Below are 27496 nucleotides of genomic sequence, written 5' to 3' on the forward strand. Positions count from 1 at the left end.
CCCAGCGTTAGCTACGTTGTCGAGGATCTATCCACCAATGTTATGATCTAACATGCAGCTTTAATTAACCTGCATGAACGGTGACGCTGTAGCAGCAACTGAACCACGTTAGCATGCTAACCTAGCAGCTGCTGCTACGGAAGAGCCGCCTGCGTCCTGACATCACACGCTGAAGGGAAACAAGTTCAAACGCTGTAATAATAACTCACCAATTTTCAGCGAGGGTAAACAAGAACGACGAAGTCGCTTGTTTTCGTGCCTTAAACAGAACACGTCCCCGTCAGTATCATGCTGAGCGCTAGAGCTGCTGGCGCTGCAGCTGTAAACACCCTGAGTCATGTGCTTCGAGTTAGCCGGAAGCGTATCAGGAAAGGGGCGTGGCCAGGTCACTGCCAGCACGAGCCAAGGGGCGTTCCTCATTTGTTACCAGAGTTGCCAAGTCCGCTTATTAAAAGCGACTTTAGGCTCCTTTTTCTGTGACGTTGCGTATAAACACTGGTCGTCGCGGTTTTCTTGGGCTTGTTTTCTAAAGTATAGTTGCTGATTTGAGATTGTCTTCGACGCGTCATTTAAACGTCGGAGAGTTTCATTTATGTGTGCAGCTTTACTGTGTTATAATGTACTTGGTACATCTGTTTACATGTGAAGAGTGCCGTCATGGTTTGCAGAACCAGAGAGGATAAGGCTTTGGACTTCCCAAACTTTTATCTGTCAGGGCAAGTGCTGTCTGTCTGCAGCAGAACTAAATATCTGGGCCACATCATCAATGACCAGCTGGGAGATGATGATGACATGTATAGACAGCGGCGGATGCTGTATGCGCAGGCCAACATGCTGAAGAAGAAATTTAGTTTTTGCTCTGAAGCGGTCAAAGTCACCCTCTTCAGGGCCTTTTGTACGCCACTCTATACTGCCCCCTTGTGGATCAAGTACAAACAGGCCAGCATGCAGAAGTTGAGGGTGGCATACAATGACTGCATGCGGATACTTCTCAGGAAGCCCAGATGGTCCAGCGCCAGTGAAATGTTCTGTGGTGTCGGGGTTAACACCCTTAATGCTCAGCTGAGACACCTGTCATACAGGTTTATATGTCGGCTGCATGACTCAGGGAATGACGTCATCAGAACACTGACTCAGCCAAGCCTAAGTGCTGTGAAGTTTAACTCAGGTATTTGGTGTCATTGGTACCTGATGTTATTATAGGATTACTGTGTTTACTGTGTAAACGTTGTAGATGTTGTAAATGTTATGTGTGCTTTTTAATTGGACCATTGTGTCTGTAATAAAGATTTTGATTGATTGATTGATATCCCATCTGTGTTCTAATGTTTGATAATGTGAAAAGGTGGTTTAGCTCCCTCTTGTGGTCATTGTCCTGAAGCTCAGGGTCCACTGCGCGCAGTTTACCGATCTGTCCACATGGATGTAAATTGGCATTCTGGAGTACCCAGTTTACAATCCATCCAAACAGATTGCAGGCGATTTATTTGTTTCTCTCAGAACCTAGAGGTGCTCAGTAGCTAAAGACGCTTTTTTTGGGCTTGTATCAAAGGCCTCGTTGCTTATTTATCTCGCGAGATCTGGCAACCCTGTTTGTTACTCTGGAGTCGTGCGTCGGGCTGCACCGATTGAAACCCCATAATCAGAGCACATGCCCCATTTGTTTCGTCTCGGTTGTGTTTTAAATGACAAGGATAAGGTCAAAGGTTAGACAGCTCATTCTACTGCGTGCTGCAGTCTAATTATCCGCGTTAATGGCTCCTCACATACAAGCTGCTGTTCAACTCCATCAGACGTTCTGGTCCATTTAGCTTGATTAAAACTATATGTGTGTTATGATCTTTATTCTGGTTAAAGTGGCTCGTATACTTTTTATTGTATGAAACTATGAACTGCATGTCCATACAATATTAGAAGCATTCCAAAAGCTTTTGAAGTGGAGCCTTAAAGCTGATTAACTCAAAAGCCGATAAATATCAGGATCATGTTTGATGCTTTTGCCCAATAAGAGTTGGAAGACAAACGTTTTAATTATACTTTATATGCAAGTCTTGACAACAAGAGAAGATGATGCAGCTTCATGGTCGATGTTCACTTGCGGTCCTGGCTGTACACGACCCCGACCTGCCGGCGAACCTCATCCTCCACCTCAGCCAACAGCAGGGAGTCGGCGTGGGACATGACCGGACTCTCCTTCAGCCCTGCGTGGGACGATCACATGCAAGAACACAGAATGCGTCGCTCAGTCTGACAGCAGGAATGCAGGATCCGTTTCAGGAGCTTCTGATTTCACCTTCTTGGAGACGAGACGATCGTAAGAAGGATACGTATAAGAAAAAGAAGGAAGGAAAGGATTTAGCTCGTACGAAACACATCGGTAATCGTCTCGTCCTCAACCGCTCATCCGAAGTACGGGACGCGGGTTAATGCGGGAGCCTTGCCCAGCTGAGTATGAGTGAGAGACGGCGTACACCCCGGATGAGGCGCCAGCTTTAGACCCGCTCACATTCCACGTAGAACCCAAGAGAACTCACGTAGGCGCGGGGAGAACATACAAGCTCCTCACAGGAAGGCCGCAAGTCGGATTCAGACCTGTGACCTTCTCGCTGTGAGGCAACACCGCTTACCACTGCGCCACCGAGCTGCAACATGCTGACAATATTAATTTGTTTGGTCATTTATTACATTTCTGTAAATGTTATTCATGTGTCGGGTCATGGAACTTTAATTCATCGATGCTGCATGTTTTCAGAAGCTGGAGAACCCGGAGAGAACAGTGCTACCCACTGCACCACCATTTCACCTTAAGTTGTGTACATTCAAGTTCTGCCGTAAAACATGTAAATTCCTTACTGTGGTTAATACAGACTATAACACACTGAATGCCACAGTACCTTTGAGCAAACACTGTCGAACCTCCTCTGCTTCGTAACGCATCCCTGTACTGTTCATGAAATTAAGAGGTAAATGTGGTTCTGGTAACGGGTACCGGGTCTCCTCCCCATTCACCACCAATGATGTGGGAGACCACATGTGTTCAGGGACCTGGAACGATGCAAGGTGGCATTTATTTTCACACTTATGCTACGTATCCGGTCAATGTAGTACAAATACTTCATCGTACACACCAAACCAATACCTAACAGTTTTAATGATCGCCAGGCCCTGCCACCATGTCTCACCCTGATGGTTCCCTTTGTGCCCACAATAACGGCATCGTTTGGCAGCTCCAGCGATAAAGAGCAGGTGAACACAGCCAACCTGTTCTTGGAGAACTTCAGAGAGACGACCACGGTCTCATCCACTCCTGGAGCAACATGCAAATAATGACCTGGTTTATTTCAGCAAGATGAAAATGAATTATTATTCATGAAAATGCTGATTATTTGGCTGTTTTCAATCGAAGAACAATGAAAAAGAAAAGAACAGGTCATGGTGGTAACAATAGCGTTTCAGAGCTTCAGATATTTTAGTGAGAGTTGTGTTGTGGTTTTTTTGACCTGACTCGAGGAGGGCTCCGGTGGCCTGGATGCTCTCTGGCTTCTCTCCATCCAACACCATACTTATGAACTGCATGCAGTAGATGCCGACAGCTAGCATCGCCCCTCCTCCCAGCTCCTTATCCACCGCTGACGGCGCATGCAGCAGTGGCAGGCCCAACTCCGACCTCACCATCTTCACCTCGCCCAGCTCCCCCTGGCCCAGAAGCCGCCTGATCTCCACGGACGCAGGGAAGAACCGGGTCCAGACGGCCTTGGAGCGAAGAGCAGGAGGGATTTCAAACACTTAAAGCTGCGTTACGTAGTTCAGCTTAACTCAGAGAGTCAATAGGTTTCAAATGAAACATAGCACTATTACTATATTTTGATATATTGCTATATATATGTTCATCATAAATGAAAATCATAACGTTTTTTTGTGGAGTAAGTTTATTCTTTTACTAGTTTTACTCGAGATAACTGCTCGCAAAGGTTTTGCAATAAAAAACGTTATTTATTTTTTTACTTCTGGTACCTCCATGAAGAAAACGTCGTTCCTCTTGGCACAGGCCAGCATTTCCCAAACCTCCTTAGCGTTCATGGCCAGAGGTTTCTCACACAGCACGTTCTTCTTGGCATTCATAAAGAGCAGACTAGTGCTGATATGGTAGGGATGGACAACCCCGACATACACCACATCTGCACACACAAACAATACAACCCTGGAAAATCGGCACAATACACAAAAAAAGAAACACTGAACTGGGAATCACTGCCGATTCAGCAGATCGGTTGGGATTAGCTGTCTGGGTCCGATCCCTGCCAGCGTTCTGCAGCAACGTCCGGCACCTGGAACAGAAAGCAGACACGAGTCCGACTTCAACCCACCTACGCCTGGGTCTCTGGCCAGCTCCTCGTAGCTGCCGTACGCTCGGGGGATGCTGTGCTTCTTTGCAAACCTCTGAGCATCCTCCAACTTCCGAGCCGCCACGGCTACAACCTGTGAATTACAGATTCACACATCCATCAACGGCAGGAAACAGGTTTCAGCCCGCGTAAAAAAAAATATATCTAATAAATAATCTCCTGGTCGATCATTTCTTATCTGGAAATGATCTCGAGCTGCATGACTGCCCTCTTTGGAACCAGGGCGAAGGTCACCCAAGCCAGTGCGTACGGTGATGACGTCACCCCGATGGATTTGTCTCAGAGTTAAACAATTATTTAATGCTACGCTGTTGACCCTGCAAAACTACCCATCGTGTGCTTTTCAACTAGGCGTTTCCGCACAAACAGTTAACAGCTCACGCAGCTTTATCTCGAGTAAAAAATAAAACGTGAAAAAAACAGGATTTATTGACAAGTTACATTAAGTCGTTTTATCATACTGCGATTTATTTACGATTTGCACCAACTTGCCCGAAACATTAGTAATTAGTAATCTTTTTCATTCCTTTATGCATCTGCTGTGATGATTACCTGGTGGTCTCCGGGAGGAAGAGTTTTCAGTGCCACGTTGAAGTCATGACTAATTTTCCCTGCTCCGCAGACGCCCCACTTGACCGCCATATTGAGTTTAAGTCAAACAGCTGTAGCAGCTCGCCGCCACTAGGTGGCGACACGGAGCCGGTTGGTCATTATCCAGCGTCTCTTTGAGCTCCGGTTCTTGAGTTTCTTTCACAAACTAAACCATTTATATATGGATATAAAATGAATTTAGGCTCATTCTGTGAGTGTGATTGGGCTCAGGGTTTACAGAACATTAAAAAAAATTGTCAGAATTTATTCACAAAACCTTATGTAAAAGCGCTTTATAAAAAACAAATGCATTATTATTATTATTCATTACACACACACACACACAATACGGATTTTAATTACAACTTTTAGAGTTAACAATTCACCTAAATTGCATGTTTCTCTCTTTCTCTCTCTCCGTCCAACAGTCAAGACAGATGGCCTCCAGCGATGAATCATGCGTTCTGCTCAAGGGGTCTTTCATTTGATTCATCCATTTGACTGCTGATCACACATCAACAGTTTGTACAACAAATCTCAAGTTTTAGTAAACACTGTAATTTATCATCTTCTTACATTTTGCAATGAATACCTTAAGATATGTCATTTTACCTTAATTTACTGGATGACATTATTGCACTCAGATATCACACATGCCTTGTCCAGTTTTGTTCTCATACCCTGTGTATTGCTTTTAGGTGAGGTGCTCCAAGGCCACAACCTAAAAGGCTTTTTAGTAGCTGCAGATATATACATATTTAAAAAAAAAACACTTAGAAACTGTGACTTGGATCTGACTCAATAAATCTGTTGCAAATTGAATGAAAATGTTGGCTTTTTGAAAACTTTGTGATGAGAATTTTACTGAATAGTAAAAAAATAAAATAAGTTAGAGCCTGCGAGAGCAGAAAAGGATTGTTGGAAGGACAAATCAGACGAAAGCTGCAAGCCTGATTGAACAGTGGTGAGGACAGAACACATAATGCAGTTGTATTGTCAATGTTTGTATAAAACACAAAGATATAACATTATGCACAACCAAAATGTTAAATGGTATAACAATATTAATGCATTTTTATTAATATGATCAGGTAAATTGCAAGAACTGAAGCACTGAACATTGGTCAGTTTTGTTAGTTTATGTATGTTTTAAATTTCACCGAGGATCGTAATAGCAGGACTATGTGGTGAGTGTTAGTTGCAAATCATATAAAACCTCTTTCACAAAAAAAAACAGGAAGTCATTTATAGCTTCAATTTGAAAGCCTCTCAAGATGAATATCACAAACATGTGGTTTTAAAAACAATAAATATCAGTGCCTAGTAATTACAGTTAGGTAATTATCAGGTTCCATTTAAGTGAATATTCTCTCTAAATGGTTCAAAAATACTGGTCGGTTTCAGGATGCAGTGTTATTTAAACTACACAAAAAGATTTCAACATTGCGTAAGAAAAAAGAGCAGCCCACAATGCACTATTAAAATTATAATGAAAATATATATATATGAAATGCATGATTAACAGAGGCAAAACTGTTTTACGTGTCATCAGAATATTCTGCATTACACACGATTTTCAAGATGAATTCAAAAAGATACAATAAGATCTTGTGTCTGTGTGCAGCAATCAAAATGCAGTAAACATTTGTTGTGAAATAATAGCAAGGATATACAACAATTATTTTACCCTGTGAAATGCAGCTGTGAAGATTACCCAGAAAAAGGCCAAAGGCCGCTTATAACTTGAAATAATCAAACTCAGTGCAGCCATAGCAACAAAAATACGACAGTATGGCATCATGACCAGCCAGTAGCCTCGGTCCGTCCACGTGTCCAAACAGAAGCTGGGTGATTTCCACCCGGAGGAGAGAACAGGGGAGGCTGAACATGGGTTCCAGCAGCACAAAACAACAGAACCAGCCCAGTTTGAACAAACAACAATGATTTTAGTGTTTCCCCATGCAATCTGTTGGACCACTCCCATGGCAGTAGTATCCCACGTGTAGGTACGAGGAAGCAATGAAGAGTGAGTGATGCATCTAATATCTTCCTTTGTTCTCTACACATCGACCGCGTGTTGATTCACATGTCAACGTTGTTGTTTCTTCTTTTACCGTCTTTCTGGAATCATGCATTGGTGTTTTGCACATTTCTACCTGTCTGCATTTTCCTGTGGAGAAGAAATAATCAAATATAAAAACATATAACTAGAAACAAAATAGGACTTTAAAAAATAGCTTGCGCTTTAGGACATAATGAAGGCTCATTTGATTGTCTTGCTTTAAGGGAATATGTCTGCATCATTTTCTGCACATTTCACTCTGACTTTATACAAGTGCTCTGCATTTAACGGGGGGGGGGGGGGTCACTGCGCCGACTCAGATGTGGCCACAGTGACATAACATTTGGTTTACTGCTCGCCCTACGCCATGCTTTGAAGTGGTGTAGGTAAGACTGCCTACGTGAGAGTGAATAAACATACTCGTGTTTCGTGAGGGAGACTTTGTCGCAGGTGACCTCTGTGAGCTGCCCGGCCTCCTTGGCCTGGACCCCCGCCAGCCGTATGCTGCCTGGCGGTGCGGTAATGCCCTCCTTCAACTTCAATTCGCTACACAAACAAAGATTTAAAACATTATATGTTAAAGTCTGATAAAAAATAAAATAAAAAAATGACTCAAATTTTTCAAGGTACCTCCCAATGCCAACTCACCCATTATTGGTTCCCTCTACTTCTTCAAGCATCTTCATGCCTGGAACCTTCTGTCCAAACATTTTCACGGCAATATACCTGAGAAGGCCGCAGTGATGCCTGTAGCAGCAGGTAGCGTCGACCGCAAAGAATACCAACAGGAAGATGACTATGACGACAGCAACCACGCTGCCCTTGGTCATTCTGTGGCCGCTCGCTTTGAATGGAGCAGAGAATCCAGTTTGATGTGAATGCTTCATTGTGGTTGTGATATTTCAGGGGATTGGGGACGTACCGGGCTGCTCTCCGACGGTGAAATTGAGCATAGCAGGAAGAGAGGAGCCGTTAGCATTGACTGCTGTGACCTCCAATTGGTAGATTAAGCTGAAAGACAGGTCTTGAAGGGAGATGGAGTCGGCCTCGGACCCGAGCTGCATCCCTTCCCACTTAGCTCCCTCTTTATCCTGAGAGGGCATAAAGAAGCACTGAAGGACACAAAGGAGCAACGAGTAATCCACATGCAGAAACAGGGTTGCAGCATCGCCTGCCTGTCTGTGTCTTAGGTTGTAGTGCTGCAGAGGACTTCCACCTTCGTCCAGCAGTTTAAGAGGGACAAAGAAGGAGTTGCTCTCCACTTTCATCTTGTCAACTGACAGAACCGGCCTGTCTGGCTCTCCTGCCAGCAGAAGGCAGAGAGGGAGGAACACGAACTCGTGACCACACAATCATGTTCGACAATTAAGACGCCATTATTGGATTTCGATACTTGTCTTGGCTACATAGTGATTGGTAAAATAAAATATAATTTATTCCTTCATAGTTTGCGTCTACTTTACCATCTGTGGTTGGATGATGTCATCAGAAGCATGAATGAGGCAGGAGATGATGACGATGTCATCGGATTGATAGGAGGATAAGAGAGGAAAAAGATAAGTAAGGGAAGTCTTGCTTAGACACGCAACATTTACCAAACGGACTCAAACATATGTTCACACTCATTATCTGTGTTTGGTGTGTTGCCAGGTTGTCAGTGTGTGTGTATGGCGCTTACATATCCCCTTGGTGCGGACGGTGCTTGTAACCGAGAACTGTCCCACTCCCACTGCGTTCAAGGCAGCGAAACGCACTGTGTACGCCGTGTACTGCTTGAGGCCAGTAATAACGAGAGGATCTAAAATCAAATGCAGACAGAGAAAGAGGCAGCGGGAGTTAATCTGCTCAATCGAATGTTATTGTCGTAGAATAAAGTTAACGATGAATCCGTGAAGTAAAAAGGACAGAATCACTGCGAGTCACGCTAACAACTGCAACGAGTTCACAAGCAGCTTTACCTGATGATGGGATTGTGATCTCCTCCCATTGCTCTGCAGGACATCGTCTCCACTGCAGGACAAAACTTGTGATTGGCGTTCCGCCATTGATGGGAAGGGTTTTGAGGGAGAAGATGACCGAGGTGGGTCCGGGTGAAACTGACAGGTAGAGAGGCAAACCCGGCTGAGCTGTGAGTCGGGAGTAAAAGCCGAAGTCAGGGAGGCAGAGTTGGGAAAAGAATAGTAAAAAGTCGATCGTGAGGAAAGGCCGACTGTTGAGAAGGCCTCTTACTGTATATTGCAACGTCTCTTGATGCATTTCCAGAGGCGCTGACAGCCATGCAGGAATACAGGCCACCATCAGAGGGCATCATCTCCTCAATTACCAATGTACCATCAGCGACATGGACGCGGCCAGAGGTAGAGTCCTGCATGGGGACCCGTGATTTCAGGTTGATGGAGTAGCTGGACGGGCGACTGCAGTGTTAACCCTCCATGGGGCTGCGTGTGTGTCTGGAGCCGCACTCTCACCAGCGTCTGGCCGTTGTGCTTGTTGAGCCAGTGTAGCAGAGGATGAGGATGACCAGACACATTACAGGATACAGATACTCGCTCACTCAGCGGTACGCTCTGCTTCTCTGCGGACACAAACACCTCGGGGGCCTCTGAAATGAAGCGCAAGTAGAACCTCACTAAGATTTAAAGATCCAGGAATGATCCTGACTTCCACAAGCTTTTGCTCAGAGGAATTGTTTACCATTGCATAGATATCCATGCTATTTCTTTGTGTGCTTGGTAACAACTAAACAAAGTTGAACTAACCAAAAACATGAAGCATGATGGTAGCACTGCTCTCGGAGATCTTGTTGATGGCGGTGCAGACGTATTCTCCATAGTCAGCCCTGGCAACCGACCTGATAGTGAGCTGACTACGGTCGGAGTTAAACAGATGATGTGACGGGTCAATCATCACCGGCCTGGAAAAGGCAGAGCAGAATATAAATACTTCAACAACAAAAATAGCAGGAAAATTGTTTTTTTAATTCATGAGAAACTCCCCAATCAACTGAATGAAGGAACGCAATTAACTTCAATGCAAAGTCAAGAGACTTCATCAAAATTAATTCCATTTATCAGAATATTGGCAAACCGATGCATAATGTCTCTTCCGAAACAGAATTCATGGCGATACAAAAAAAGATGTCCCCATCTCTTCAGATCAGGACTTACATGATCCAGGTGATGTTAGGTTTTGGTAGTCCATCCACTAAACACAGAAAGGTGACGTGTGTTTGTGGTCCGGCCAACACCTTTTTCTGCTCTTGTTTCAAATGCACAGTCGGAGGAGCTGCAATGAAGAAACCACATTTCAAACCGTATTTAAACTACATTTAATTCACGCACAAAAATGTAATGAAGCTGCAATGAAATGGCGGCTCGTCCAGGGTGTGCCCCGCCTCTCGCCCGTAGACTGCTGATTCAGTAAAGGACCCAAGTAACAAAAAACAAATCACATCCCAAATGGTAAGTGACAGAAAATGGTTCAGATATGAAATAAGGTTCTGCTAGAACTAGAAAGATCTTTGTGCCGTCCGGATCACTAAGTACTATTTTATCTTAAGACAAACACACCAACCATTTACAACGACGGAGATGGCCAGTTCCTGGTAGATGGGTCTTCCTCTGATCTGGGCCTGGCACCGGTAGGTCCCAGCATCTTCTCGTTTCACTTTTTCAATAACGACTGTGTTATCAATGAGCTGATGCACACGCATACCCTCTGACGTGAGAGAGAAATGTGAAGATGACCAGCTGAGACAAGTAACAGATGCTAGAACCAACGCCCTGAAACCGTCCCAAGGTGCTTGTCCTACTATTAGACGGGATCGCTTGCTTGTCTCTGATCCAGTGAACGTCCACCGCTGGCTGGCCAGTCACCACACAAGGCAGCGCACCGTCTGTGCCCTCCAGGAACTCATGGTAGGTGGAGGTCTGTCCAAATGACGGACCCTCTGAAAGCAGTTAAGATGCTTGTTTTGCATGTAAGGAAAGCACCAAACATATTTATAGATGGGGGTTTGTTTGATTGGCCACAAGTTCAAGATTGGAAGATCTGTCTCAGTAAACGAGCTAAATATTACGTACCATAAACATACAGCTGCTTCACAACGTTGTCGCCGTGGCCGTTGTTGAACTCACACAGACAGATGTACCTGCCTGCATCCTTCATGGCAGCCTTCTGAATGACCAGTTTGGAGGAGGTCTCATCCACCGGTGACACCTTTTCATCATCGATTTCTTCATCATCCTTTTGCCACGTTATGTCTCCCTCTCCTCCAGCTATGGACCGGAGGGATGGAGAAAGGAGGACGAGACGGCGTGAAACTAAACATGCAGACCGGTGCTGTGGTTCAGAGCCCCTTGTTTAAATTCACATGGACCACTTTTATTAACCATCAAATGAATTTTAAATGCCTCACCTTTACACAACAGCAAAATCTCTTCTCCCACCATCACGTCTTGTTTACTTGTAATTATCTCCATTTTTGCATCTAGAGGAGAAGAAGTCTTTTGTTTCAGTACCCAACTCTGCTTTTTTTTTTTTTTATGCATCCAGGAAAATCAGTATTTTTATGAAGAAAAATGTATTCTTATACTAATCCTAATTCCAATCTAAAACTGCACAATATACATTGTTATATAGCTATTTATTGCCGTGAATTAACAGATACAGATACAGATATACACTATATATTTATTTGTGTGGACTGGCTCTAAATTGATGGAAAACCAATTGGATTTAACCTCACAACAAAAAAAAGAAATACAATTCCCTTTTATTTAAAAATAAATGGAGCAACATTACACAAATTCAACAGGGTGCTTTTACAATTTCATGGGTCAGATGTTCCATATGGTCTATTAAATTGCTTAATAACCATTTATAGCCCACAAAATTAAGCTCATCTTTAGCTTCCACAGCAAAAACCTGCAGAAAGATGTTGTTTGCAACTTTTTATTGATTAAAGAGATATAATCTATCTTCAAATCCTTACTTTGCCTTTAAAACTCTGGAAACTGAAACATTCGAATATTTCTGACAAAAAATGTCAGTTATTGTCTTGAAAATACACAGAACTTACTTTTGTTTACATTTTCAGTACTTCAGTGGTCATATCCATCCAAACACAACAACCTTGTGTGTTTGCTAATATTGAATGCTGTCTTACCTGTCCTGCACATCATCACCGCCATCAGCAGCAGTGGCAGCAGAGCCATTCTTAGGATGAGCGTGTCTTGGTTCATGTTCATTAGGCTGCTAACTGTCAATGCTATCTGACTTAAATCAAACTTCTATAGGAGTTATTTTCAGAGTTATGGCTTTCCAATCCTCATACACAGCCAAACAGAATGGCAAAATATTTGCTCGAGCTTTCAAAATTAAGTGAAAATATGCTACAAACAAAGAAACGTCAACTATTGATGTCTCTGACACCTGCTATTCTCGATCTAACATAACTGTGTTAAGATAACTGTCTGTGTCAGGGGTTATATAGGGGCAAATTCATGATAAGAGGAAATGAGAAAGGGGTGGAGGGAAAGGGAGAGAGAAAGTATCACTCTTTCATCCCTCTCTTAGCCACAGCAGAGTTACTGTAAGTCATTAATGAAGACAAACGACGGGTGTTGAGGGATGGACATCATCCCTCTCTCATGTCTCATCTCCTTATCTCTGTCAAGTCACATTTGTCCACACTTGTTTGTTTGTCTTTTTCTTCCCAATTACTGCTGTAAAAATGTAAGCAATTTACCTAAATTATTAAGTAAAAGTAGCTATTGGGAAATAAAATGTCTTGTTGGTTGTGGTTGTCACTGAGCAAATATTTTATTTGGTAAAAGTAACTGTCTGAAAAAGAGAGAATATCTGCATCTGAGATGAAGAGGCTCAAAAAGTATAGGTTTTGATAAAAATAAAATAAAATGAAGAAACACCTAAAGAATACAACCAGGGCAGGGGTGAAAGTGTGTCCCATGTACGGAGGCTGCAGTCCTCTTTGGCTCGCAGCCCTTTGCCACATGTTCACAACTTACTCTCCCATTTCCTGTCACATCTTCAGCTGTTCTGTCCATTAAAGGCAAAATGCCCCCCAAAAAATAATGCTTAAAAATGTACAAACAAATATCTCAGGATTACACTCAAGAACAGCACTTGAGTAAATCTGACTATATTTATTCTCCCTTCCACCGTTCAAATTCTTCCATTCGGATGCGTAACCTCAAATGAACTCTGCAGCACCGGTTCTTCTGCTAAAGCAGCCATTTCCTTCTCTTTGAAGCTCTTTCCCCGTGATTGCAAAAGGAACCGAATTAGACTGTTTTTTAACTACATCTTGTGCATTTAATCAAACGCATATGGTTGAATGAGTAGTGGTGAGATAAAAATACATTAAAAGCTTTAATCAAGGCCTAAATGAAAGTTACACCCCTGGTGTAAGTTGTACGATAACACTGTCATAGTCAGCCGTGGTATGCATGAAGCTTTTACTGTAGCATTATTGACATAGCACAACAGGAAAAACGCAAGTGTAAATAATAAAATGAATAATGTTTTGCCTGCTTCATTTTCAGGTTTCTGGATTTCTGCATGTGGATTATTTTCCCAGTTATACCTTCTCAATGACAATTCAATAAAAAAAAAATAACAGAACATCTCAGAAATGGTAATATCCGGGAATTATCAACAGTGGAAAGACTGACCATGTAACTGAGCAGAATTTTTCTTACTGAAATATTTTTATTCAATGACAGAGAAGACATCCGGCTCATGCACATTTTAAACTAGCACCCTGAACGAGCTTTGATCACCTAATATCCACATTCTTCAGAACAACCCATTATGGATCAGAACAGACAGTCAGGTTTCCTACAGGACGTCAAACAATACAAGCTAAATGATTATCAAAGAGGCAAGTCCAGCATCATCGTCATGGTTGCAGCCCACCGTAAAGGAGCGAGAATGTCTGAAGCTAATTGTTACACTGGATCTGAAGGCATGGTAAACCAATTAGTGAGCGTGAACTTCTGGCGACAGCCGCTGTCTGTTAGGATGTAAATTTCCACCTCCGTCACAATTCATTTTCATCCTGGGGAAACTGAGCTGCCACTGCACCATGTTTAAAGGCTTCATTGTTGACGTAGTTATTGTGGTAAGAAGGTCATCGGTGCCTAAGGCCTCGCCGGGTGGCACCAGTGGTGAAGGACGAGAACCGAATCACATAAAGAGGTCATCGAGGCTTGGTTGAGCAGAACGGACGGCTGCTAATCGGATGACTGTCTGCATCACACATCCACCGTAAAACAACTGCTGTCGCCAATTCTTGAGCCAATAAAATGAGACTGACTGAAGTTTAAAGGTCAAAGACTGACACATTCACTGATTCATAAACTTTACCGTGGAAGAAAATATCAGGACTACTTAAATGTACAACCTCTCCTGCAAAAACATGTATTCACTACAAAAAAGAAGTTTTGTAATAACGTAAGTCAAATTCCTCTGCTGATATTACAACATTTTCACTCAATCAAAGTTCACAAAAAATAAATACTAACAAAAAATAAATGACAAAATACAGACATACCATCATTCTCAGTGCACTGCTTACACCTCATTCTATAGCATGGCATAATGGGCATAATGTGTGTGACCACACCAAGGAAGGAGTATTTCTATATTTATATTCATTTAGCTCTAAATCCTCCTATCAAGATCCAAAGATCAAAGTCCAGTCGAAGATCAATTTATGATAATCTGTTTGTAAAATAAATAAAAACTTTATATCCTGTATCCACAGGGGTTGGGCATTTGTTCTCAATATATGCAATCTTTGATAAAAGTAATATAGATACTTCTTCACAATAGGCCTAAATAATTAATGAACACATAACTTTATACTGTATTATTTAAATTAAAAGCCAAATGTTTCATGTGTACTGTACTGTACATTCAAGCACGATTTACTTGATATTCTGCTAAAGTACACTGAACTGAATGTATTCTGTTGGAAATATACGATAAAAAAATACATACAGTATACAGTATATATATATTACATTGACGGAAAACGGCTTCTTTCTTGAATAACGAAGCTACTGCCGTGATTATCGTCTCTGTATATCTCTAGCGTCATCACTTTGCTAAAATAGCAGCAAAGCTGTCTCCGAACAAAGAAATGATCTCCTCCTCTTCCTCTATTTGGTCCATTGTTATCAGTCTGAAAGTTTCTTCTGCTTCTATATTTATGCAAAGAGAAAAAAAAAAGTAGAGAGGCGCCTTGAGGTCAACAGAACCTCGGTGTAGGCCAACCATTGTTGTTTCATAAACAACTAATACACAGAGAAAGCCGTGTGCTCCCCTCCTGTTCACCATAGTGCGTACATTGTGAGTGTTTTCAGGGTTTTGTGTCTATCCTGGACCTGTCCGGCGCTCCTGCGTCTCCGCATGTCCTCGACTGATAATAGGAGTAACCCGGATCATTTCCTGCTCCATGCTACGCTTTTCCTGACCTCTTCATGCCGTAGAGGAAACTCGCCGTGGATCAGCACTGTTAGAAACACAGACAGGTGACACTTGAGTTTCTGTGAGCATCTGTGATTGTTCTAATGGAGCCTGCGACACCGATGTCTGAGGAGTGAGCACTATTACTAATGTTTTTAATCAAGTGTCATAAGAGAAATGACACTGAGACCCTGCACATAAAAGACAAGTCAGGGATGAAGTAATCATCCTCAGATCTTCTTTCAATTTGCGACGACATTTAAAGTCTGGAAAAGTACTCACATCCACCACGAAGTGTTCTAAACTCATCAGTCATTAAGATCATTCTTGATCTGTCATCTGGAGCCACTCTACACGATCCAGAGGCTCTGTCAATGTTGCGTGACGTCACTGAAATTCAAAATACAATCAGCGTCAACAATAGGAGGAAGACAGATGGTTGGCTGGTCTGCAGTCAGCTTGTCTAGAAAAAGCATCTGTTCATGTGTGCAGTCTAATCAACTGTCTATTTTAGACATACAACGCCGAATAAAGAGACACTGTGTCTGCTTCTCCTCACTCTGGCCTCGGGTTTGCTGTGAATTGTGAAATTACTGCACTCACAGTAATCACTGCAGCAGCCATGACCTGCTGCCTGCAGCTGATATTTGAGAAAAGCTTCCGTCGAGGATGCCGTATTCCAAACATTCTCTAATTTTACAGACATTAAAACTGACTGTCTTAAATAGCTGCTGTGCTTTGGATTAATCTAGACACAATGGGGGGGTAAAATTGTCTTTATGAATAAATGTTTATCTGGTAGAACACAGAGTCAGTCAGTGCAGAGCCAACAGCATTCATGAATGAGGCAGATGTTTGGTGAGCAAGTAAGCTCTTATCTTATCCTCTTGTTGAGTTGTTGCGTTGGGGACTTGATGATGGGAAAAGGAAAGGTTTTGCTATGACCATGTGCAGCAAAACCTTATTCACTTTCTGTCACACATAGAAAATATTAAGAAATGACCCAAATCTGGACCTCACCATTATGAAGAATTAAACTCCAGGTCAGGTGCTCTAGAATTTAACATGGTCGACTAGAGAAAGGAAAACCAGACTTACAAATACCAAGCCAGGAAAGAACAATAAAAATACTTCATGATTTGGCCACATTTAAATTTTAAAGTCTCACAATTTAAAGTGAAAACCTGAAAAGAGGAAATTAGATTTCTTTCATAAAAAATGTCCTAATAAATAAAGCATTTCCAATGCATCCTTGGGCTCAGTGTTAGTTTCCCTTGTCTATAAAATGTCCTTATTCTGTTTCCTTGCTGAGCAGGCACCATAACAAAAATATAAACTATAACGAGCAACATGATTTTTGTCTTCACGGTAAGCCAACGGTATTGATGACCTGATTTAATTTGTCCGGTGTTGATTGGTAACGTACTAACGCTAATGTGTGTGTGTGTGTGTGTGTGTGTGATGGCTCTTTTGTGGAACTATACTTTACCTGAAACTTTAGAAGACTATGACAACCTTGCTTCATGTTTGATTTAACCAAAATGTTGAGACAAACGTTTTAATCCGAGACTCTCGGCGGGACTCTGAATGCACCACCAGTCTCTCCCTGTCTCTGGGAACCGCTCAGACCTCCCTGACTGTTGACATCTCGGAGCCTCATTCAGGGATTTCTGCTGTTTATTTTGTTTAGTCTTTTCTGGGCCAGCTTGATCACATGCCATTAAGCTCGACAGCATTACTCCTTCCATCACCAGTGGTGACCACCCAAAAAAAAACACACCCACTCCTCGGCATGAATGTTAGACATGCAGGAAGAGAGACGGCCTGTAAACAATAGAGAGACACTGTGACGGCAACAAGCGGCTCCAGTAGAAGTGAGCCATGCCCAGGAAAGACCTTAGAATATTCACTACTAATATTTCATACTTAATTTAACATTTAATAGTTAATTAAATGTTTGTTAATGTTTTAGCCTGGGCATCTCTTGACCCGATGATTATCTACTCACTGATTCCTCATTTTTGTTGATTTAGCAAATTAAACTCACTTCACTTCCCGGGCTCCTTGATGTCTGACTTGAGATGAAGCCCAGCAGGTAAGCACTAAGGGAAGTCCTCTCGGGCCATTTGTCTCCTCGTCTTCGTCCTCATACCCCTTCGCGGCCCCCCTTGTCTGACTTTGTGTCTGCGACCGTACGTGACTTATCCAGGGTCTGTCAGTGCCAATTGAGGCCGCCATGGCAGCAGATAACACTAACTAGCTTCCTGCCATTACTGCTAATTGCCCAATGGCCCGGAAGTGTGCAGACACCCTGGGTGGGGCGTGACTGAGAAGAGTGCATGCCTGTGTGTGTGTGTGTGTGTGTGTTAATCATGTTTACATTATTAGCGTGTCGACAAACGTGACATGCCTGTCGCATCGTGCACGGCTGACTTTATCAGTTGACATGTCTTTGGTCGTGGAGTGTGCTGCAATAATAACAATTGTAAGAGTGAATGGGCGGGAGGATGCAGGGTGAGTAAACAGTGAGGAGATGGATGGGAAAGATGGCATGCAGGCAGGAAAAGTGTGTTCTTTATCAATGTGTGTCATAAAGCCAAAGGGGAAGGTCCATAATCAAACTGGGTAAACAGCTCTGAGCTGGTCGACAGAGGCTGGGTTCAACTTATAGAAAATCAGGGAAGACCTGTGTGTGTGTGTGTGTGTGTGTGTGTGTGTTTGATCATTATATGAATAGAAGTCACACAGATGTATGCAGTATTTATTTATCAAACTGGGATTTAGGAAAAACAACAGTTGAGTAAAGAAAAAGTAAATCTTGTGTCACGGTGTCTGTTGCAAATGATAAACGACCGCAGCCACATGATCACATGTGCACGATAAAGCCATTTATTAAACATTGAGAAGGTATATGAAAGTGCATCAGCCTTCAATACAATGTATTTAAAGATTGCTGAAGCACAGCAAATCAAGGCATGTTCCTAACAACTTCACTGTGACATACATAAAGGGAAGGGATGACGTTTAGGTGTTGCAGTGCATCCTATCGCTGGTTCATCTGCCAATCACAGCAGACGATGTGACCCTGGGGAGGACGGCAGCCCGCTGCACGGAGCTGCATCTATCATGGGCAATTCACATTAGCTCAGCAAATGATACAGAAAGATATGCACGACATAGGAGAAGCAAGTTTAACAAAAAAAGAAATAAAATACATCTAAGCACTGCAGTCTTTAGGATGGTGAAGAAACTAGTTTGCCATTTTGCTAGATACTTTATTTACTCTCTTACAAAGAGCTGCAATAGAAGATAGAAGATAGCAGAGGTCTGTGATAGCTCAGTGCAGGGTGTGTGTGTGTGTGTGTGTGTGTGTGTGTGTGTGTGTGTGTAGGTGTGTGTGTGTGTATGTGTGGGTGGGTGTGTGTAGGAGTGTGTGCATGTATGTGTGGGTGTGTGTGTATGTGTGTGTGTGTGTGTGTAGGAGTGTGTGCGTGTATGTGTGGGTGGGTGTGTAGGTGTGTGTGTGTGTGTGTGTGTGTAGGTGTGTGTGGGTGTATGTGTGGGTGGGTGTGTAGGTGTGTGTGTGTGTAAGACGTTTCTAATATACTGCATCATTGTTTAGCATACTTTACCTACAAACAATTGTGTTACCCAAGCAGGATCTCACCAACGGTGTGACAGATGCTACGTGCACGCTCGCTACGATACAGTAACAATTACCTTTGTAAATTAACGACCACTGCAGCAGGTGACAATAATAGTGAACACCCAGAAAACAACCAGGTTTCAACCAGGACTAACTATATTGTCCAAGTTGTCCAACTCTTATTTCTTTCAGACCACGCTAATAACAGTGGCTAAAGGAAACCAAAAAAAAAGAAATGTAGTTAGTGTGTGCCACTTAAAAGATGCCCAGAGAACCACTCAGAGTTCACACTCGTTCAACCTTTATCTTACACTCATGCATGTATTTCATCTTGTGTCATACAACAGAACCAAATAATGGAAGAAACTTTACAAAAACAACAATATCCCTAATCAGTGGGTACTGGTGGTCTAATTAAAGTTGGTCTGAAAATAAATCCCCTTTGGGTTTGAGATTGATGAGAAAACTCTCCTAACTGCTGCTCAGGGCTGAGGAAGGCCCCTCACTTAAGAAGACTTGGCTGACTGAGTGTAGTAGACTTTAAAAAGATTACAGGCTCTTGTGTGTAGTTTCTGACTATCTTGTGTGAGAGTGTACGTCTGCAGTGTGTTGATCAGAACCGGGCATCAAAGCAGACCAGCATCCTGTGGGCAGCCCAGGGCAGGACCAGTGGGCGCACAGCGGCAGCGATGTGGGTGTCCTCAAGCAGGCACCACACCGTCTGCCAAAGCAGAAACACACTCACACACACACACCTACACACACACACACACACACACACACACACACACACAAAATGCCCTCCTGGGCACAAGGCCACCATGTAATTAGTGTAGTGTCAGAACTCATGGGACGGCGATATTGGAGGGTGGAGGAGCTATTCTACAGCATTAACCATCATAGTTGAGAAGCAAATATAATATTTGCATTGATGCACACAATTCAAAAACATGGTGGTCGTAGTTAAATTGATGAAAATGTAAATGTAGAGTATATATAAGTGAAGATTAAAGATGAAAACAGAATGGTCCCTAATCAAATCAAAGACATTTATAGTTTGATTCATTTACTGTATGTCAAAGTGCCATGATTACTGGTGATTACAGTGTGTGTGTGTGTGTGTGTGTGTGTGTGTGCAGTATACAGTGTATATCACTTCAAACATATTTCAACTATTCTATTTAATTTAGATACCAAAACAAGATTAAGGAGAAGTGAGAAATATTACTTTATATAACTTTAATCAGGTTATAATGATAAAACATCAAGTAATCCCACAACGCCTCACCTCTAAACCTGGTTTACATCTTATTTGGGAAAAACATACTTTCTCTCTCCTTTGCCATCATTGTTCTGTAATGTTTATCCTTAGAATAGGAATCCAGGTTTTAACTGCTTAATTTAAATTTAAGCGTGCAAATGGAAAACAGCAGCAGCTCTGAACAGTGCACACAGACTTTTATGATGCTACTATGATGATGTTTGCTGCCATCTGTTGGTCAAATCAAACCAATTTCAATTCATCTGCTGCAAAAGCTGTTTGACTTGTTGCGGTGAGTGAAACTAAAAAACTCCTGGTAGAACAATGAATCTCCAAATGTAATTGTAGGAATATCCATCCATCCATCCAGCCAGTAAGAGCTGGGAGACAGGATGTGTGTCTCCGGCTGTCTGTTGTCTGCAGAGTTGAGACATTTCACACAGCCGCCTTCGGACTCATAACACAAGCACAGAATCACATTTTAGAGGATCACTCCATTGTAGTGAAGCTCAGTACTCAGTCGGCTAACATGCATTGGAGAGTAAATCAGATAAATGTCAGTTAGAATAAATATGATATGAGTCTCTGTGGACATACCTAAAGCAGGTATACCTGCTGGTTCATGGCTGAATAGGTTTATTGTATGTAAAAGCTTCGTACCGCTCTGGGTGCTATTACAAAGTGTTTATGGTGACTTTATCTGAGCTGTGCTGGAAAAGATACTCGAGTTGATACCATTGTGTCTTTTTAGTCTTCAAACTCGGGGTTGTCCAAACTTTGTTGACTGATAACCCACTTATGATCATTATACATTTTCCACTGACCACCTTGTCAAATAATTGAAAAACAACACAACTCCCAAGACAACGAACTCAGACAGAATATCACCAAAAAGGGAGTATTAATGGAGTATAAAGGTGTACTATTCTCAGTTATGAGGGACTCAAATGATAAGGGTGGAAGTATAATTTCTTTATTGGTAGTTTAACACAAATTCTAAAAGCTGTTTATACACGGTCAATTTACATACTGCATAGCGCAAGTGACAAAATAACTATTCTTGTTATTAGTTATTTTAGTTAAAAAAACTATGACATCATTAAACTTGATTTTAATCATATGACATGCTTTGATTTTAATCCTGCAGCCCTTTCGTGCAGCAACTTTACTCTCGCTGTTGTTCAATCCAAACTCCAAGGCAGAGAAAAAGTCTCCTTCTCCATCTCTTTGCGGAGGACGGATGTGAATGTCGGCAGTTGTTCCGAGGTGAAATGGTTTTTCCAGTCTCCCACAATGCCTAATATAACACAAACATGCACACGCACACGCACACGCACACGCACACACACACACACACACCAAGATAGCCACATGAACACAACTTATATCTGATGTGAGGGAAAACAAAATGTTGAGTACAAATACAACTAGAAAACGACAATCAGAGATTGCAGACCCTCGCCTCCAATAGACTATTCGATCTTGTGAGACAGTAAACAGGGCTTCCGGATCAGAGGGGCCAAACCTGCTCTAGCTTGCTGCTCCGGAATGTACTACAAGCCATCTTCTGGACTCTTTTTCCCATCATGCCATTTGTGTCCCTCCCTCTTAAAGTGGCAGTTTACAGCACAGGCATAATTCCAGATGTAAAAATAATTCTAGAATCTGGATCCAGATCCGGATCAACGCCATTCTCTGGGAGGACCGAGCCACGGACAGAACCTTGCTTGTGTAAAATTTTCAAGTTGATTGGGTTACTAGTTTTTGACTTATGCGCTCGGACAGACAAACAGACAAAACAGACAGACAAACGCACCCAATTGCAATACCCTCGCCTCCTCTTCGGCAAGGGTAAAAATAATATATAATATCTAATCATGTTCACTTCTGTGATCCAATCCAATCCCGGGTTGTACTAAACTGACCTGGCTGGCATCAACCAGCTTTATACATTAACCCAATTAGCAGTTCACTGTCCTCCACGGTGATCCGATAAAAGCAGATGCAGTCATTGAGAAATGGAGCCTCACCTTTCCTGAGGAATGGAGATTTGTCACTGTCCAGCAGCTCCTTAGGAACCAGTTTGAAGTTGGACATGTTGTTGTCCTGCATGGCCTTGAAGGAGCAATGCTCCGCTATCTTCTGAATGACTTCCTCGCTCAGGTTACGACCCAAGAAATCTGACATGCGCCTAAGAGCCGCAGGAAGGTCCTACATCAGCAGGCACAAGGACAAATTCACGCTCAGTGATTCTGCTGGAGATTCTCAAATGAAGAGCTAAAGTTTAACTGGTCTCATTGACATAACCTGGGAGTGCTGTGGCTCCATTGGTAGCTGGACAACATGAGAGACATTCAAGTTGTATTTTTTTTCCACCTATCATCCAACTAAAAAAATTGTTTTGTATTTGGCAGCTTGATTTGAAGATGTACTCCTAAATAAAATAAAAACACATTTAGACACAGACTGATGAGAATATTCCAGCAGAAAGGCTCCCGCTCTTTGGAACTGTAGCGCACACAGTGGACTGCTCAAGAGCGTTTGCTTGTCGAACAACAAGATTCAACCATCTTACTTGAACCATGTCTTCGTATGTGATGTACATTATTCTGTCTCCCAGCTCCGTGTTTTTCCAACTCTTCACATGGTCCGTCCATTTCCCAAACAGCACTGCAGACAAAATGAACATTGAACCACAGTGTATATATTTATTTATTTTAAAACACTGTTCTATATTGGCAGTAATGACAAGGATGACATCTTTGTTAACATGCCAACAACATCTGTAACCTGTTTACATGGAATGAACCATTCCCCAGTGATTATTTTCTTTATGAGGGATTAGACTTCTGACCTTTGCCCTCCAAGAAACTGGCCATGAACTCATCAAAGCTCCCTGGATCATGGAGGAACGACGCCATCTGGTGAAAGTAGTATGAAGACACCAGGACGTCCTTAGGGTTCCTCATGACGTAGATCACCTGCATCAATTACAGACATTTACAGCACATTTTGTCACCATAGAAACACAAATGTTGCCCAAAAAATGGACCGACAAGCTCTGTTTTACAGCACATGTAGGCTCAGGGGTTAAGGAGGAATTTGCATTTGTCGGATGCAAAAATTCAACATTTCAAGTCTGCTGATGGAATACATGCACAAGAGCTCGCTTGAGAATATCTCACAAAGCCCCCCCCCTTTTTTTACCTTGGCTTTGGAAGCGTGGAAGGAGGGTGGCATGAGATGGTAAGGAAAATGTGAGACCAGCGCCCGTGGAGAGGCCAAGTTATCCACAACCAGTGCCAATCTTTTCTCCTCCAGCCAGGGGACCCGATCCCAGTTAGGAATGGTCTGGATTGGAGTCAGATCACCGCCATTCAGCACCAGAGGGAGGATCTCCTGCATCCAGACGGTGCCTGCGGACAAAAAAAAAGAAATGGATAAAAATAAGACTCCATCTTCTAACTTCAGTAAGAAGGAACCACTAATATATAAATATATATATATCGTCTAAATCTGTAATGTCTTACAGGTCCCCCTTCAGACAAATCTGATTACTTTGGTAATTCAGAAAAGTTAAAAAGAATATGATAATTATATAAATGATGTTATTCTTTGGGTCTTACTCCATTTCTTTGCAAATGATGTTAATCTGCATCAACTGTAATTCCATTATCAAGCCACTGACCTGGAGTCTGCATTACAGTTTTAAATACAATTTAATATTAAATAGTATTAAGTATAAATATTATTAAACATAATAGTGCCTCTACCAACATAGCACTGTATGGTAGAGGCATCCTGGAGCTTCCTCTATGTAGCCTCACAGAGGAATACAAGAGCAGCAAAGTCAGGCTGGAGATGATGCTGACAGATTCTCGAGACCCCTGTGTAGCTCAAACCGCTCCTGCAATTGCAACTGGGAGGAAGTGGACTCCAACTGTAGCTATACACCAGGCTAAATCAGCCCTTAAGCACCGGGATATTGTCGGCCATGTGCAAATGGGAAGAGGAGGCATTGGCCTAGAGGAGAGTAAACCATCCTGGTGCAAGGCATCTCCAGCTCAGCGACGTGGGCTGGTGGTCGAGGAGGTTTGCCGAGAGGAGCAGGCTGCAAGGTTTTTGCTTTATGCTGAGCCTGAGATTCCATTCATGAGCTACACAACACTGTGTGCTGGTGTAATCACAACACGTTATACCCCATGGACACAATCAGGATGCAACTTGTTCTGCCCGCCAGACAACTTTACAAAAGAGTTGCTCACCAGTGATTTTCACATGCAAGGAATGCTCCTCGAGGTTTGCAGAAAAATCACGTGGCAGAGATTCATTGAATTGAGTCTCCGCTAGAGACTCCCATTCAACCTCCTGTTGTTCCCCTGCTGGACACGACTACCAGTAAATGAAGTAGGAGCTATCACAGTGGTTATTTCTGAAGAACATGACAGTTTGAGGACAGTCGAGTGGAAACAGGTCATCCTAAAAAGGGGTGGGGGGGGGGGGGGGGGGTTACTCTTTTTCAGATATGAAGGTAAAACAAATCTGACTGGTTTTATATGCGAAAGAACAATTCTGCACCCGAAAAGAAGACGTAGTCCTGCGTTATTGCAAACGTTCATCAATTTCACTGCCGCTTTTCCGCTCTGCTGGAACCTATTCCAGTTTTCGAGGGTTAAGGTTACCTAATTTGCATAATTTTGGAGGTGGCAGGAAGCCGGAGAACCCGGGGGGAAACTCACGCGGACACAGGGAGAACATACAAACTCCACACAGAAAGGCAGCAAGTCCAAGTTCGAACCCAGTACCCTCTTGCTGTGAGGTGACAGCGCTAACCACTCCGCCACCGTATGGCCGTGTTTGCAAATATGGAGGCTGTAAAAAAAAAAGTATGATCAAACCGATCACGGTAACGGCCTATTTCCTATCAATAAAACAAAGTGTAAAAACTCTTCTTTAGTAATCCAGTAGTTTATTAGACGTGTACAGTACAGGCAGCTGGTGCCCCCTGGCTTTTACTGGCCCCCGCCCTCATGTAGTCTGAGACCACCCCTGGTCGGACGTCCAGCCTGTAATAAACCAGTAATAAAGCAGTAATAAAGCAGTAATAAACCAGTCTGTTCGCAGGACGACAGGACAGAGGAGCGCCGAAGTGAACTCCATTTGACCGTCTCCATTAGTTTATACCAGGACCCGGGTGAACCGAGAACACTCGGTGCGTCCTGACCTGATTTCGGATACGTGACAGCCACGACGTCCTCGTCTTTGAACTTGAACTCCTGCGCGAAATGCAAGCTCTCCGTGGAGTGGGTTTCTTTGGGGAAGAGCAGACCGTGTCGCTGCAGGTACATTTCTTCCGTCGACATTGTGGTTCCGTGGACCTGCACTCTCTGCAGGCACCGGATTGCGTGCGTAAATGTCTTCAGACTGGTGCGTTTCAGGCCGTGTGCGACAATATAATACTGTGACAGGAGCGCGTGGAAAATACACGAAGGCGCTATTCAGAGCGAGAACAAAAACGAATTTCATCCAAATGCCATCTTCTTAAACCATCCATGTTATTATTGTTATTGTTATTTACTCATTTGGCGCTTTTACAGGCCACTATAACAGCGCACACATTTGGCCATTAAATCCCTGCTTCACAGTTTTGTTGCATCTTTTCAATGAAGAGATTGTTATTAAAATGTTTTGTTGATGTTACGCAGGGAAGAACAAACTGGCTGCACTATAACAACCATAAAAGAAGGAAAACACAGAATATACCGTCAACTTTACGAGGCGACGTGAAGGCAGCACACATCTTCCTTCTCTGTTCCTAATGGAGGATCGAACGCAAACTCTCAACTATACGTGATCGATACCATTGCTGACGCACGCAAACACATTTTAAAAGCCCCCAAAGTTCAGGCCAAAGTTCATTTTCTGGAGTCTCTGTTCTCCGTTTTCAGGTTGGAAATGGCAGAAATAGCTCCGTTATGTAATTATGCAAAGAAGCATTTTATTTATTTATTTTATTCCGGTTGCAAAAAAAATATCGCTTGAAACATTAATCGATTGTGAATGCTTTCACGGACAATGGCGATTAATCCGATCATGACGTGGATCCCCGGCCAAATGTTTTTGGGTTATTTATTTAGCATTTCCCCGCCTCGCCCAAGAAATTCATTCAAACGTTTCGTAAACTTCGTTTTGAGTAACTCTCAAACCAAACGATCGATCCAGCATCTGTAAAAAAAAAAAAAAAAAAAAAGCATCCTCCTCAGCAGAGGAGAGGTGAGCCTCAACAGACCTGCACGCCAGAGTTATTGTTCTTAAGACAATAGAAACCTGCACAGTCCGGATGCACCGCGGTGAACAGGGTAAAAGTAAAAACACACAAAGCAGCAGCAGAATGGAGCTCATGCACTTTTTACCTGACTTGGGGTAAGCCACAGCGAAGACGTCGGTGTCTTCCACGTGGAAATGTTGGGCAAAATCCAAGCTCTCCGGGCTGTGAGCCTCTTCGGGAACATCAATGCCACGGTATTCAATGTACCGGCAGGAAGACATGATTATTTTGGTCTGGCTCAGGGCTCTGCAGCGCCACGCAGGCTCCCTCTGAGGCAGGCGTGGGAGTTACTGCGCTCCAGCCGGTAGATTGGGTCTGAACAGCCCCAAAATAGTGTCCACCCCACCTTACCTGCTGTGGGTCTCAGCTGGTGGACCGATCCTAGAAGTCACACCCCTTTGGTTCTCTGTCACAAGGTCAGGGTAGAATGATGGTACCGAGTTAGAGTCTAACCCACAAGCGACTCTTTTCAGTGACCAGTGCACGTGTGTGTGCATGTGCGTGTGCGTGTTCCTTCGGGGTAACTCGAGACCATTGTGACATTTGAATAATGGCAGCTTTGTCTGACTGAAGAGGCAGAAACACAGAGCTATAGTCTGATTTTCCAATCTTGTCCCCGCCTGCTTCCTCTCCTACTTGTATAAAACACCACCAACAGGTCTGTCCACGTTCTCCCCCAGAGGCCGACGCCCGACGCCAGGCTCTCGTC

At 43.0% G+C, this 27496-nt stretch overlaps 3 protein-coding genes across 3 annotated transcripts; all 3 read right to left on the reverse strand.

Moving 5' to 3' along the window:
• Positions 1-2028: 2028 nt before the first annotated feature.
• Positions 2029-5048, reverse strand: LOC137917556 (trans-1,2-dihydrobenzene-1,2-diol dehydrogenase-like). Its single transcript, XM_068760273.1, has 7 exons — positions 4959-5048; positions 4368-4479; positions 4015-4178; positions 3501-3753; positions 3183-3307; positions 2895-3045; positions 2029-2201 (listed from the first exon to the last, which is right to left on the reverse strand). The coding sequence occupies exons 1-7, from the start codon at positions 5046-5048 to the stop codon at positions 2092-2094; spliced, it is 1005 nt and encodes a 334-aa protein (XP_068616374.1). The 3' UTR covers positions 2029-2091.
• Positions 5049-6535: 1487 nt separating this feature from the next.
• ncam3 (neural cell adhesion molecule 3) lies at positions 6536-12308 on the reverse strand. Its single transcript, XM_068758748.1, has 17 exons — positions 12227-12308; positions 11477-11548; positions 11142-11336; positions 10879-11008; positions 10633-10808; positions 10227-10344; positions 9819-9973; positions 9522-9661; positions 9289-9424; positions 9018-9185; positions 8738-8857; positions 8523-8525; positions 8235-8362; positions 7982-8150; positions 7708-7903; positions 7460-7605; positions 6536-6555 (listed from the first exon to the last, which is right to left on the reverse strand). Exons 1-17 carry the CDS (start codon positions 12306-12308, stop codon positions 6536-6538), a joined length of 2154 nt encoding a protein of 717 aa, XP_068614849.1.
• A 9169-nt stretch (positions 12309-21477) lies between these two features.
• sult2st3 (sulfotransferase family 2, cytosolic sulfotransferase 3) lies at positions 21478-25822 on the reverse strand. Its single transcript, XM_068760293.1, has 6 exons — positions 25684-25822; positions 23667-23875; positions 23314-23440; positions 23035-23129; positions 22490-22670; positions 21478-21756 (listed from the first exon to the last, which is right to left on the reverse strand). Exons 1-6 carry the CDS (start codon positions 25820-25822, stop codon positions 21641-21643), a joined length of 867 nt encoding a protein of 288 aa, XP_068616394.1. The 3' UTR covers positions 21478-21640.
• Positions 25823-27496: the final 1674 nt, after the last annotated feature.

Source organism: Brachionichthys hirsutus, chromosome 3, assembly GCF_040956055.1.
Source record: "Brachionichthys hirsutus isolate HB-005 chromosome 3, CSIRO-AGI_Bhir_v1, whole genome shotgun sequence".
In the NCBI taxonomy this organism is placed as follows: Eukaryota; Metazoa; Chordata; class Actinopteri; order Lophiiformes; family Brachionichthyidae; genus Brachionichthys; species Brachionichthys hirsutus.

Bases quoted from the DNA above. Each gene is read 5' to 3' on its own strand.
- LOC137917556 (XM_068760273.1), bottom strand. From the start codon at position 5,048: ATGGCGGTCAAGTGGGGCGTCTGCGGAGCAGGGAAAATTAGTCATGAC. The intron at 4,179-4,367 runs GTGGGTTGAAGT...TTGTGTGTGCAG, and splicing joins GGCCAGAGACCCAGGCGTAG to ATGTGGTGTATGTCGGGGTT. The intron at 3,754-4,014 runs GTACCAGAAGTA...CTTCGCTCCAAG, and splicing joins ACGACGTTTTCTTCATGGAG to GCCGTCTGGACCCGGTTCTT.
- ncam3 (XM_068758748.1), bottom strand. From the start codon at position 12,308: ATGAACATGAACCAAGACACGCTCATCCTAAGAATGGCTCTGCTGCCA. The intron at 11,337-11,476 runs GTGAGGCATTTA...TCCGGTCCATAG, and splicing joins GATTTTGCTGTTGTGTAAAG to CTGGAGGAGAGGGAGACATA. The intron at 11,009-11,141 runs GTACGTAATATT...AACTGCTTTCAG, and splicing joins GAAGCAGCTGTATGTTTATG to AGGGTCCGTCATTTGGACAG.
- sult2st3 (XM_068760293.1), bottom strand. From the start codon at position 25,822: ATGTCGACGGAAGAAATGTACCTGCAGCGACACGGTCTGCTCTTCCCC. The intron at 23,441-23,666 runs GTAAAAAAAGGG...TAATTGATGCAG, and splicing joins TCCACGCTTCCAAAGCCAAG to GTGATCTACGTCATGAGGAA. The intron at 21,757-22,489 runs GTGAGGCTCCAT...GTGTTATATTAG, and splicing joins ATCTCCATTCCTCAGGAAAG to GCATTGTGGGAGACTGGAAA.